The sequence below is a fragment of the Delphinus delphis genome, chromosome 1 (genome assembly GCF_949987515.2).
Source record: "Delphinus delphis chromosome 1, mDelDel1.2, whole genome shotgun sequence".
Classification (NCBI taxonomy): domain Eukaryota; kingdom Metazoa; phylum Chordata; class Mammalia; order Artiodactyla; family Delphinidae; genus Delphinus; species Delphinus delphis.
In genome coordinates, this window is record NC_082683.1 from 178876528 (window position 1) to 178890486 (window position 13959).

The window sequence follows — 13959 nt, forward strand, 5'->3', positions numbered from 1 at the left end:
TTTTTATTACTTTTAAGTAACTTTTTTAAATAATTATTTTTTATTTTAATAACTATTTTATTTTATCTTCTTTCGTTCTTTCTTTCTTTCTTTCTTTTCTCCCTTTTATTCTGAGCTGTGTGGATGACAGGCTATTGGTGCTCCAGCCAGGCATCAGGGCTGTGCCTCTGAGGTGGGAGAGCCAAGTTCAGGACATTGGACCACCAGAGACCTCCTGGCCTCACATAATATCAATCGGTGAGAGCTCTCACAGAGATCTCCATCTCAATGCTAAGACCCAGCTCCACTCAACGACCAGCAACCTACAGTGCGGGATACCCTATGCCAAACAGCTAGCAAGACAGGAACACAACCCCACCCATTAGCAGAGAGGCTGCCTAAAAGCATAATAAGGTCACAGACACCCCAAACCACACCACCAGACGTGGACCTGCCCACCAGAAAGACAAGATCAAGCCTCACCCACTAGTATACAGGCACTAGTCCCCTAGCCAGGAAGGCTACACAACGCACTGAACCAACCTTACCCACTGGGGACAGACACGAAAAACAACAGGAACTATGAACCAGCAGCCTGCAAAAAGGAGACCCTGAACACAGTAAGTTAAGCAAAATGAGAGGACAAAGAAACACACAGCAGATGAAGGAGCAAGGTAAAAACCCAGCAGACCTAAAAAATTAAGAGGAAATAGACTGTCTACCTGAAAGAGAATTCAGAATAATGATAGTAAAGATGAACAAAAATCTGGGAAATAGAATGGAGAAAATACAAGAAACATTTAACAAGGACATAGAAGAACTAAAGAGTAAACAAACAATGAGGAATAACACAGTAAATGAAATTAAAAATTCTCTAGAAGGAATCAATAGCAGAATAACTGAGGCAGAGGAACGGATAAGTGACCTGGAAGATAAAATAGGGGAACTAACTACTGCAGGGCAGAATAAAGAAAAAAGAATGAAAAGAACTGAGGACAGTCTCAGACACCTCTGGGACAACATTAAAGGCACCAACATTCTAATTATAGGGATCCCAAAAGAAGAAGAGAAAAGGAAAGGGACTGAGAAAATATTTGAAGAGATTATAGTTGAAAACTTCCTTAATATGGGAAAGGAAATAGTTAATCAAGTCCAGGAAGCACAGAGAGTCCAATACAAGATAAATGCAAGGAGAACCATGGCAAGACACATATTAATCAAACTGTCAAAAATTAAATACAAAGAAAAAATATTCAAAGCAGCAAGGGAAAAACAACAAATAACATACAAAGGAATCCCCATAAGGTTAACAGCTGATTGTTCAGCAAAAACTCTGTAAGCCAGAAGGGAGTGGCAGGATATATTTAAAGTGATGAAAGGGAAAAACCTACAACCAAGATTACTCTACCCAGCAAGGTTCTCATTCAGAATTGACGGATAAGTTAAAACATTTACAGACAAGCAAAAGCTAAGAGAATTCAGCACAACCAAAAGAGCTTTACAACAAATGCTAAAGGAACTTCTCTAGGCGGGAAACACAAGAGAAGGAAAAGACCTACAATAACAAACCCCAAACAGTTAAGAAAATGGTAATAGGAATATACATATCGATAATTACCTTAAGTGTAAATGGATTAAATGCTCCAAACAAAACATAGAGACTGGATGAATGGATACAAAAACAAGACCCATATATATGCTGTCTACAAGATGCCCACTTCTGACCTAGGGACACATACAGACTGAAAATGAGGGGATGGAAGAAGATATTCCATGCAAATGGAAATCAAAAGAAAGCTGAAGTAGCAATTCTCATATCACAAAATATAGACCTTAAAACAAAGACTATTACAAGAGAAAAGGAAGGACACTACATAATGATCAAGGGATCAATCAAAGAAGGGGATATAACAATTGTAAATATTTATGCACCCAACATAGGAGCACCTCAATATATAAGGCAAATACTAACAGCCATAAAAAGGGAAATTGACAGTAACACAATCATAGTAGGGGACTTTAACACCCCACTTTCACCAATGGACAGATCATCCAAAATTAAAATAAATAAGGAAACACAAGCTTTAAATGATACATTAAATAAGATGGACTTAATTGGCATTTATAGGACATTCCATCCAAAGACAACAGAATACACTTTCTTCTCAAGTGCTCATGGAACGTTCTCCAGGATAAATCGTATCTTGGGTAACAAATCAAGCCTTGGTAAATTTAAGAAAATTGAAGTCGTATCAAATATCTTTTCCGACCACAATGTTATGAGATTAGATGTCAATTACAGGAAAAAAATCTGTAAAAAATACAAACACATGGAGGCTAAACAATACACTATTTAATAACCAAGAGATCACTGAAAATATCAAAGAGGAAATCAAAAATACCTAGAAACAAATGACAATGAAAACACAACGGCCCAAAACCTGTGGGATGCAGCAAAAGCAGTTCTAAGAGAGAAGTTTATAGCAATACAATCCTGCCTTAAGAAACAAGAAACATCTGAAATGTAAAACCTAACCTGACACCTAAAACAATTAGAGAAAGAAGAACAAAAAAAACCCAAAGTTAGCAGAAGGAAAGAAATCATAAAGATCAAATCAGAAATAAATGAAAAAGAAATGAAGGAAACAATAGCAAAGATCAATAAATTTAAAAGCTGGTTCTTTAAGAAGATAAACAAAATTGATAAACCATTAGGCAGACTCATCAAGAGAAAAAGGGAGAAGACTCAAATCAATAGAATTAGAAATGAAAAAGGAGAAGTAACAACTGACACTGCAGAAATACAAAGGATCTTGAGAGATTACTACAAGCAACTATATGCCAATAAAATGGACAACCTGGAATAAATAGACAAATTCTTAGAAATGCACAACCTTCCGAGACTGAACCAGGAAGAAATAGAAACTATAAACAGACCAATCACAAGCAAAGAATTTGAAACTATGATTAAAAATCTTCCAACAAACAAAAGCCCAGGACCAGATGGCTTCACAGGAGAATTCTATCAAGCATTTAGAGAAGAGCTAATACCTACCCTTCTCAAACTCTTCCAAAATATAGCAGAGGGTGGAAAACTCCCAAGCTCATTCCACACGGCCACCATCACCCTGATACCAAAACCAGACAAAGATGTCACAAAGAAAACTACAGGCCAATATCACTGATGAACATAGATGCAAAAATCCTCAATAAAATACCAACAAACAGAATCCAGCAGCACACTAAAAGGGTCATACACCATGATCAAGGGGGGTTTATCCCAGGAATGCAAGGATTCTTCAATATACGCAAGCCAATCAACGTGATACACCATATTAACAAATTGAATGAGAAAAACCATATGATCATCTCCATAGACGCAGAGAAAGCTTTTGACAAAATTCAACACCCATTTATGATAAAAAAAACCCTCCAGAAAGTAGGCATAGAGGGAACTTACCTCAACATAATAAAGGCCATATATGACAAACCCACAGCCAACATCGTCCTTAATGGTGAAAAACTGAAACCATTTCCACTAAGATCAGGAATAAGACAAGGTTGCCCACCCTCACCACTGTTATTCAACATACTTTTGTAGGTTTTAGCCACAGCAATCAGAGAAGAAAAAGAAATAAAAGGAATCCAAATCAGAAAAGAAGAAGTAAAGCTGTCACTGTTTGCAGATGACATGATACTATACATAGAGAATCCTAAAGATGCTACCAGAAAACTACTAGAGCTAATCAATCAATTTGGTAAAGTAGCAGGATAGAAAATGAATGCACAGAACTCTCTTGCATTCCTATACACTAAAGATGAAAAACCTGAAAGTGAAATTAAGAAAACACTCCCATTACCATTGCAACAAACAGAAAGAAATATCTAGGAATAAACCTACGTAAGGAGACAAAAGACCTGTATGCAGAAAATTATATGACACTTGAAAGAAATTAATGATGATACAAATAGATGGAGAGATATACCATGTTCTTGGATTGGAAGAATCAACATTGTGAAAATGACTCTACTACCCAAAGCAATCTGCAGATTCAATGCAATCCCTATCAAACTACCACTGGCATTTTTCACAGAACTAGAACAAAATAATTCCACAATTTGTATGGAAACACAAAAGACCCCGAATAGCCAAAGCAGTCTTGAGAAAGAAAAACAGAGCTGGAGCAGTCAGGCTCCCTGACTTCAGACTATACTACAAAGCTACTGTAATCAAAACAGGGTGGTACTGGCACAAAAACAGAAATATAGATCAGTGGAACAGGATGGAAAGCCCAGAGATAAACCCACGCACATATGGTCACCTTATCTTTGATAAAGGAGGCAAGAATATACAGTGGAGAAAAGACAGCCTCTTCAGTAAGTGGTGCTGGGAAAACTGGACAGCTACATGTAAAAGAATGAAATCACTACAGTCCCTAACACCATACACAAAAATAAACTCAAAATGGATTAAAGACCTAAATGTAAGGCCAGACACTATTAAACTCTTAGAGGAAAATATAGGCAGAACACTCTATGACATAAATCACAGGAAGATTCTTTTTGACTCACCTCCTAGAGAAATGGAATTAAAAACAGAAACAAATGGGACCTAATGAAACTTCAAAGCTTTTGCACAGCAAAGGAAACCATAAAAAAGACAAAAAGACAACCCTCTGAATGGGAGATTTGCAAATGAAGCAACTGACAAAGGATTAATCTCTTAAAATTTGCAAGCAGCTCGTGCAGCTCAATATCAAAAGAACAAACAGCCCAATCCAAAAATGGGCAGAAGAACTAAATAGACATTTCTCCAAAGAAGATGTACAGATTGCCAACAAACACATGAAAGGATGCTCAACATCATTAATCATTAGAGAAATGCAAATCAAAACTATAATGAGATATCATCTCACACCAGTCAGAATGGCCATGATCAATAAATCTACAAACCATACATGCTGGAGAGGGTGTGGAGAAAAGGGAACCCTCTTGCACTGTTGGTGGTAATGTAAATGGATACAGCCACTATGGAGAACAGTATGGAGGTTCCTTAAAAAACTACACATAGAACTACCATATGACCCAGCAATCCCACTACTGGGCATATACCCTGAAAAAACCACAATTCAAAAGAGTCGTGTACCACAATATTCATTGCAGCTCTATTTACAATAGCCAGGACATGGAAACAACCTAAGTGTCCATCAACAGATGAATGGATAAAGAAGATGTGGCACATATGTAAAATGGAATATTCCTCAGCCATAAAAAGAAATGAAACTGAGTTATTTGTAGTGAGGTGGATGGACCTAGAGTCTGTCATACAGAGTGAAGTAAGTCTGAAAGAGAAAAATAACATATGCTAACACATATATATGGAATCTAAAAGAAAAAGAAAAAAGGTCATGAAGAACATAGGGGCAAGACGGGAATAAAGACGCAGACCTACTAGGGAATGGACTTGAGGATACAGGGAGGGGGAAGCGTAAGCTGGGACAAAGTGAGAGAGTGGCATGGACACATATAGACTACCAAATGTAAAATAGATAGCTAGTGGGAAGCAGCCGCATAGCACAGGGAGATCAACTCGTGCTCTGTGACCACCTAGAGAGGTTGGATAGGGAGGGTGGGAGGGAGGGAGACGCAAGAGGGAAGAGATTTGGGGATATATGTATATGTATAACTGATTCACTTTGTTATAAAGCAGAAAGTAATCCACCATTGTAGAGCAATTATACTCCAATAAAGGTGTTAAAAAAAAAAAAAGAATGAGGGGCTTTTACAGAGAGTTCTGCAGGAGACCGAAAAATGCTTGACATTGGCCTTAGGAAGCATATATAGGGTTGTTACTCTAGTATTTTATCATTTGAAAGACTCTCCTTTGTATGACAACTTTTTCTCACATAATATCCATTGAAAAATGTGTTTTTTTGAGTTCAAATTTGTGAAAAGGAAATCTGATCGGCTCATCTCAATATTTCATGTGAGGCTACACTAGAGTCAAACTATCAGCTGGCTTCCATGGAGTCAGGTTACCTCTCTTGATTGACACATTCCCCAGGCTCTGTTTTGCAGAGTAAGGCGCTTTGGTTGAGTCAGTTTCATTCAGAAGAAGTGGGTATGTTGCTTATGGTGGTCGATATGTCCAGTGAATATATCTATTTGGGATAATTATCCACTCCATGACTTGTGGACGGAGCATCAATTTAAGCATTGCACTTTTAGTATTAACATGGACCACAGATTAACTGTAATAAATACATCTCACTCATAACTAGAGCATAAAAGTAAATTAAACATCTTAGATGAGATGATGTGAGAGCAGTGAAGTAGGACCCAGAAAAGGATGTTGCAGGGTTAGCATTGCAGTGTCAGGATTGAGACACCCTCTGTGGCCAGACTGCCGCCTGTGAATACTGCTCCAACACTGAAAAGTGGCTTAAACATTCCGAGCTGGACTTTCTCACCTATAAAATGCAAATCATACAGCTTCGATGAGATCATCTTTATAAAGGGCTCGCCACACAGCAAGTACAACATATATTTAAACTAATATTAACCTTGGACAAGTCTCTTCGCCTTTCTGAATTGGTTTGTTATGAGGGTCCGTTAATGAGGCTTAAAAAATGATTAAACTCCATACAATGCTAAGGTAAATGTACTGTCCAACACATCACAGTTCCAAGTATTTAGTAAAAATTAGCTCTGTGAACTCCAAGGTTTTGAGTAGCCTGTCTGTGACTCAGTCACAGTTTACATGGACTGACTATGGAGTCTTACTGTGCAGGTAGGTGATCAGAGGCTTAAAAAATAAATGAACACAGTTTTCACATTAAATTGTCTGCATGATTCTTTAAGGATGCATAGAGTAGGTATATGTGCTTTAGTTACATCATGTTAAAAATTATCAAATGCAGTGGCCTCAAAAGTATTAGGAAGTAAACCCAAAAGAAATTCTTTCTATTTTCCATTAATGACAATTAGTTAGAAGAAGATCCCTGGATATATTTTCTAACGTAAATGAGGTAGGGGTGGGATGACTGTGAGAACCGAAGTTAGTACATCCAAGAATTTTATTGTCAAATTGAATCAACTATTTTTTCCCCACAGAAAAATGCCCTAAGCCTGACCTGAGGAACGGTTACGTCTTTGACACAAAATTATTTTACAAAATTCAAGAGAACATGCGTTATCGTTGTGCATCAGGGTACAAAACCACAACAGGGCAGGATGAAGGAGTGGTTCAATGCCTCCCTGTTGGATGGTCTTCTCAGCCAACCTGTAGGAAGGAACATGGTATGTGTTTAAGAATTATCTCCTAAATCTGAAGGTAAGAGCTTGTGAGTTCAATGCTTTCTTATATGGGTAGGCATTCTTGTTTAAATATAATTGTTATTTTATTATGTCTCTCGATGCAGGAAGTTATTATATTGTTTCCCTCTAATGCTGGGTGTTTCCTTAATCCAAGGATTCCCAACCTCTACCACACACCTACTCCAGCAGTTCCTATTTTTTACTAGTAAACAAAGAATTGGAGTGGAATAAAAGGAAAGACCCTTAATGAAACTTTCTGTCACAACATACATAAATTAGTATTTCCTTCATTAGAGAAGAGTTTGAAATAATGCACATTATTTTATACCTCAAACCAATATCAGATAAACTTAAAAATAACCCAATCAGGGACTTCCCTGGTGGCGCAGTGGTTGCGAATCCACCTGCCAATGCAGGGGACATGGGTTCGAGCCCTGGTCCGGGAAGATTCCACATGCTGCGGAGCAACTAAGCCTGTGCGCCACAGCTACTGAGCCTGCGCTCTAGAGCCTGCAAGCCACAACTACTGAGCCCGCATGCCACAGCTACGGAAGCCCACGCTCCTAGAGCCTATGCTCTGCAGCAAGACAAGTCACCACAATGAGAAGCCTGTGCACAGCAACGAAGAGTAGCCCCAGCTCACCACAACTAGAGAAAGCCCACGTGCAGCAGCAAAGACCCAACGCAGCCAAAAATAAATAAATAATAAATTTATTTTAAAAATAACCCACTTATTTGTATATATATATATGTATATATATAGTTAGTGTGGTGTTTATCTATTTAAATTATACAAATCCACAGATGGGACATCATCAAAAAATCGCTACTGCACAAGTTTTCTATTGAATTGTGACCTTTGGCCAAATACACTAGAGTAGAATTTTAAAGACTGAAGACAGGTAGAGTTAGGATTCAGGGTGCATGAAGAAAGGGAATCCAGAGACAAAGGCAAACTTTGATTATTTTTCAATTTTGCCAAGAGCTGATTCTGTCATATATTGTTAAAATTCATAGAAAATACTTTTTGAGATTTCCTTTTAATATTCTAGGTTTAGGGATGGAGTTCATAAAACAAATGACTTTAATTTCTTTTTTTTTTAGAAACATGTTTGGCCCCTGAATTACATCACGGAAATTATTCCACAACACAGAAGATGTTCAAAGTGAAGGACAAAATACGATATGAGTGTGCCTCTGGGTACCACACAGCTTCCGGGAAGAGGACAGAGGAGGTGGAGTGTCACCCGTATGGATGGGCCCTCACCCCACGATGTGCCAGTAGGTTCTCACTTTGAAGACGACTACTTTCACTTTGAAAACTCCCTCTCAGAAATGGGTACAAGTTGTTATGCGAATTATGTTCCTTTTTTCATATTTTTTTGCTTCTGGTTTTAATGATGTTGACAGTAGGCTTTCATCATTTCAAGCTCTCAAAGAGGGAAAAATCCTTTTAGCTCAGATACTTAAATTAAAATAAGTTTAATGATATTCAATAAATATATAAATTGGCAAGCTTTTACTAGGAATAACAAAATTTGGCAAAGTTGCTGATTTCTAATTCAGATATGGCAGGTAAGTAGTGGGTGAATTTTGTTCTAGCAGGAAAAATAACACTTCTTTGTTTTTTATTTGTTCTTTCATTTTTAGAATTAATATGTTCTTCTTTAAGATCAATAGAAAATGGTTATTTTCATCCTGTGAAGCAAACCTATGAAGAAGGAGACGTAGTTCAGTTTTTCTGTCATAAAAATTATTATCTAAGTGGATCTGATTTAATTCAGTGCTATAACTTTGGTTGGTACCCAGAATCTCCTGTCTGTGAAGGTAATTTTTAAAATTTCATACTCACACAAATAAAATATCATGTCTGAATCAGCTTTAATTTCTATGGAAAAAAGTCTCTGATGATATCTAATTCTTCTCCAGAGTGCTATTTTTTTAAATAAATATTGTCTTTTAAATCAGTGCTATTTTCAAGAGTCTTTAATACATTTAATCTGAAGAAATCTTAATTTTTACGTTAGTTTGTAGAGTGGATATATCTTTTAAATATATTTTTAAAAATCTATTATAAATTGTAAATCTCTCATTATAATGAATAATTGTTGTTGTTGGGAATTAACTAGATCCAGTTGTCCCAAGTTGGCAGCTTTGTGGAGGTACTTTCTTATTACTTAGCCACATATTCCCTGATGTGAAAATACAGTCTTCAGAACAGTGGGGTAAAGAGCAGGAAAAGCAGCAGAATGTTACCCAGATTGAAAATGAAAACTGAGGTCATCCAGTAAGAGCCACTGTCAAATGGGACGTCTGTGGTTCCATTTATATCACTGGCTGTGTTCAAGCAGGTGGTATGATTATCTGTTAAGAGACATCAATTCAATAGTCATATAATCACACCTGCAGTGTTATATGAAGGAGGTCCTGGTCTAGCAGAGGAAACAGATACAAATCATTGGTACAATGTGACAACTGGTGTAATAAAGTCAGGTATAAGGTGTTTGAACAAACACTGAAGGTTCTGATTGATATGGTGTGGGACAGTGTTTACAGAGGTGATGGATAATGTCTGAACTGGGCCTTAAAAGATAAATAGGACTTGGAGGATTGGGAAGGATGGGGAGAGGTAAAGGGCTTGATAGCCTCTATTGTCTCTGTAATGTAGGAAATAGTGTCATTATTAACAGGCAGGAGAAAGACAGGAAAGGAAAACTTGGAAGAGAGTAGTGAAGATTTGAAACAGTTGCTGGGAGGAACGAAAGAGAGGTCACCAGGGTTATGCAGTGGGGTTTCCCAGAACTGCCATCATTCTCTAAATGCTGCCATCATTCTCTAAATGCTCATCCTCTAAATTCTCTAAACAATGACTTTAATTTTTTTTGTTAGAAATATTCTTTTTAAAACTTTCCAGTGGTGCCCAACAGCCTTGCTCTAACAGCAGAGAGGAAGATTGTTAGCAAATTACCTGTAGCATATTATTTCAAAATGAAATGGCAGACCCCTACCTACTTATCACCTGTTCGCCCCACTCCCACCAAATTAAGTCAGGTGCCAACATTCCTGCTATCGTTTTCTAGCAAACAGTCCTTAGATGTAGGATGGGCAGTGTAGTCGTCTGAGTAATGCCTCCCTCCCTCCCAAAAGAAAATATTCATATTCAAGTCCCTGGAACCAGTGAATGTTACCCTATAGGGCAAAAGGGACTTTGCAGATGTGATGAAATTAAGGATCTGGAGAGAGGAATAATATCTGGGATTATCCATGTGGGCCCCAAATGTAATCATAAGCATCATAATTATATAAGAGGGAGGCAGAGGGAGATTTGACTACAGAAGATCAAGTATGAGATGTGATGATGGAAGCAAAGGTTGGAGTGAAAAAGGAAGGGGTCATAAGCCAAGGAGGGCACGCAGCCCCCAGAAGCTTGCAGAGGCAAAGAAGCTGCTTGTCTCCTAAAGGCTCCAGAAGGAACACAGCTCTCCTGATACCTTGATTTCAGCCCAGTGAAACCGATTCTGGACTTTGGCTTCCAGAAATGTAAGAGAATAAAGGTGTGCTATTTTTTAAGCCTCTCCATTGTGGTAATTGGTCACGGCAGCCATGGGAAATTAATATAGTCAGTATTTTAGAATAGTTAAGAGCAGGAGATTTTAATTCAGATAGACACGGGTTTAGGAACAGATCCACCACTTACTAATAATTTATTTACTTCATAAGTTTTAGTTTCTTTGTCTGTAATATGGGAGATGTAATAGTCCCCACTTAAAGTTATTTTAAGATTAAAGGAGATAATGAATGTAACGTGCTGGCTCTTTTAGTTTTCTATTGGCACGAACTTAACAGCTTGAAACCACACACCTGTGTCTCACAGTTTCTGTGGGTCAGGATTCTGGGTGGAGCTGACCTGGCTCTGTGTCCATGTCTAACAAAGCTGCAGTCAAGGTGTCAGGTGGGACTGCGGTGTCATCTGGGGCTGGGCTCGGGAAGAACCTGCTTTCAAGTTCACTGTGGTTTGTGGCAGCATTTGGAGCTTGGCAGGCTGCGGAGCAGAGGGCTTCAGTCTCCTCCTGGATGCCCCTGCAAGCAGCCCTGTGCCCCCTGCCCTCTGACCCACCCCATTCGGAAGCTCGCGATGAAGCAGCTTGCTTCTCTTCCAGATCAGCTGCGAAAGAGCTCGGCAAGAACGGCCTTACCATACTGTGCTGCGAGAGTATGTGTGCATGGTCACACGCATCCATCCTTGTGGCTGTGTTTAAACAGGTCACATGCATCCCATCATCTTGGCTGTGTTCATTGCTTAGAAGCAAGTCCCAGTTCCTGTTCTTGGGGAGGGGCATGACTCAAGGAAGTCAGCCTCAGGATGTGGGGATCCAGGGGGTGGCCCCAGTCTGTCTGCCATACTTCTTAGGGTCCTTGGCACAATGAATGTGCTTATGAAATCTTAACTATTATTTTTTGGTAATTATATGACTAAATATACTGATGTTTCTCCATAAAAGGAAGAAGAAATCGATGTCCTCCTCCCCCTGTGCCTCTGACCTCCAGAATCCAAAAGTACTCAACCACTTATCGTCACGGAGAAACAGTGCGTATAGAGTGTGGACTTAACTTTGAGAGGCAGGGATCAGAAGAGATACGCTGTGAAAATGGAAAATGGACAGAACCTCCCAAATGCATTGGTTAGCAGCACCTCAAATGAGCTTTCCCTAAAATGAAACCTGCGTGCATGTGGAGCTAAATGGTCTCTTCTGTTTCAATTTTCCCTTTTCAGAAGAAAAGCAGAGGATGGGCTGTGAGGAGCCGCCCTTGGTTGAGAATGCTGCAGCAAACCTATCCTCCAAGGTCTATTATAATGGGGATAAAGTGACATATATGTGTGAAAGAGGGTATCACCTCCGGGGACCAGAAGAAATAACTTGTAAACGTGGAAAATGGACCCTTCCCCCTGAGTGTGTTGGTATGTGTGCTGCGTTTCACATCCAGAGCTAAGCCTAGTGTGTAACATTTTCCTTTGTTTAATTCACACACTTACAGCAACGGTCCATTGCTTAGAAGAGTTTGAAACACACAGAGAGAGCACTTACTCTGCTATTTTTCCTGAGCATATGGAGCTCTCTGTAGAATTTAACTGGATATAAAGAATTGGGAAACAAGTTTTTAACATCTTGATGATAGTACTTTTGCATCTGGCCATTCTGAGCCCTCCACCCTCTGAGCCATATACCTGCTGTTTCATCTCACTGAAGGGCACAACCAGGGTACCACTCCTTGGTGCTACCCATCCTGCCATCCTTCTCATTTCTTTTTTTTCTTTTTTTTTTTTTTTTTTGTGGTACGCGGGCCTCTCAGTGTTGTGGCCTCTCCTGTTGCGGAGCGCAGGCTCAGCGGCCATGGCTCACGGGCCCAGCCGCTCCGCGGCATGTGGGATCTTCCCGGACTGGGGCACGAACCCGCGTCCCCTGCATCGGCAGGGGGACTCTCAACCACTGCGCCACCAGGGAAGCCCTCTCCTCATTTCTTGATCAGGTCCTGGAGAGACCTCCACAGACATGTTTACCGAGGATATCTGTTGTGTAAGAGAAAAGCTATTAAAGATGCTAGAGAAATTAGCCGAGTAGGAGAAAGACTCTGAAGACAGAGAGAAAAATGGAAATTTTCATCCATGTGTTGATTGAGATCTGAGATGAAGAGAGATGAGAAGGAAAAAATAAAAATGGATGATAACAAAGGTCAGTTTTTAAATGGACCATAATCGTTAGGTTAAAGAACACTGTTTATCTTTCTGTACATTTTAAGAATATCTATAGCAAGAGTCCTTCAGAAGCAAGAAAAGTGAAAAATCCGCTGCATACTTGTCCTTCAGCAAAACATTTGCTCTTTAGTTTGGCTTAGTAAATTTTAACAATACTTAGCTGAATAAAGTTTCTCTGATTCTGGTACACTGAGAGATCAATTGTCCTAAATTACATAGTGAAATATTAAAGTACTATTGTATGCGCAACTGTATTATATCATTATGTTGTTATGTTTGTATTAATTTAAAAATAACTTCTTTTCTTAGGAAATACTGAGAATTGTAATTCTCCACCTGATATAATAAATGGAGCTGTTATTGGTGGATTATTAGCAAGCTACCCAACAGGATCCTCAGTGGAATATAGATGCAATGAATATTACTTATTGAGAGGAGCAAAAATATCTCATTGTGAACAAGGAAAATGGTCATCCCCACCTGTTTGCTTAGGTAAGATAGAGAACACATTGAATTAAAAAAATTTTTCCCAGCCTTATTGAGATACAATTGACATATAACCTTGTGTATGTTTAAGGTGTATAATGTGATGATTTGATACACAAATACATTGTGAAATTATTACCACAATAAGGTTAGTTTATTTATCCTTCACCTCATGTAATTTTGGGGGTTGTTGTTATGATGAGAGCATTCAAGATCCACCTTAGCAACTTTTAAGTGCACAACATTGGGGTGGTTTTTTTTTAATTTTTTACTTTTATCTTATTTATTTTTTTATATATTGTTTTGTACATTAGGTCCCTGGAACTTATTCTGCTTATAGCAGGACACAATGAATTTGTTTTACCCTTATGTTTGTATTCTTACGTGATTTTCATATAATGTTTTATAGCATGGAAAAGAGA

General features: G+C 38.6%; 1 protein-coding gene across 1 annotated transcript in view; it reads left to right on the forward strand.

The window, feature by feature from the left end:
* F13B (coagulation factor XIII B chain) overlaps positions 1–13959 on the forward strand; it is a 38847-nt gene that overhangs the window by 8345 nt on the left and 16543 nt on the right. Inside the window, exons 3-8 of the mRNA XM_059998784.1 lie at positions 7093–7278; positions 8401–8577; positions 8947–9123; positions 11799–11978; positions 12071–12256; positions 13361–13543. Of these exons, the coding sequence (XP_059854767.1) occupies positions 7093–7278; positions 8401–8577; positions 8947–9123; positions 11799–11978; positions 12071–12256; positions 13361–13543 (1089 nt within the window). The remainder of the gene's footprint in view (positions 1–7092; positions 7279–8400; positions 8578–8946; positions 9124–11798; positions 11979–12070; positions 12257–13360; positions 13544–13959) is intronic.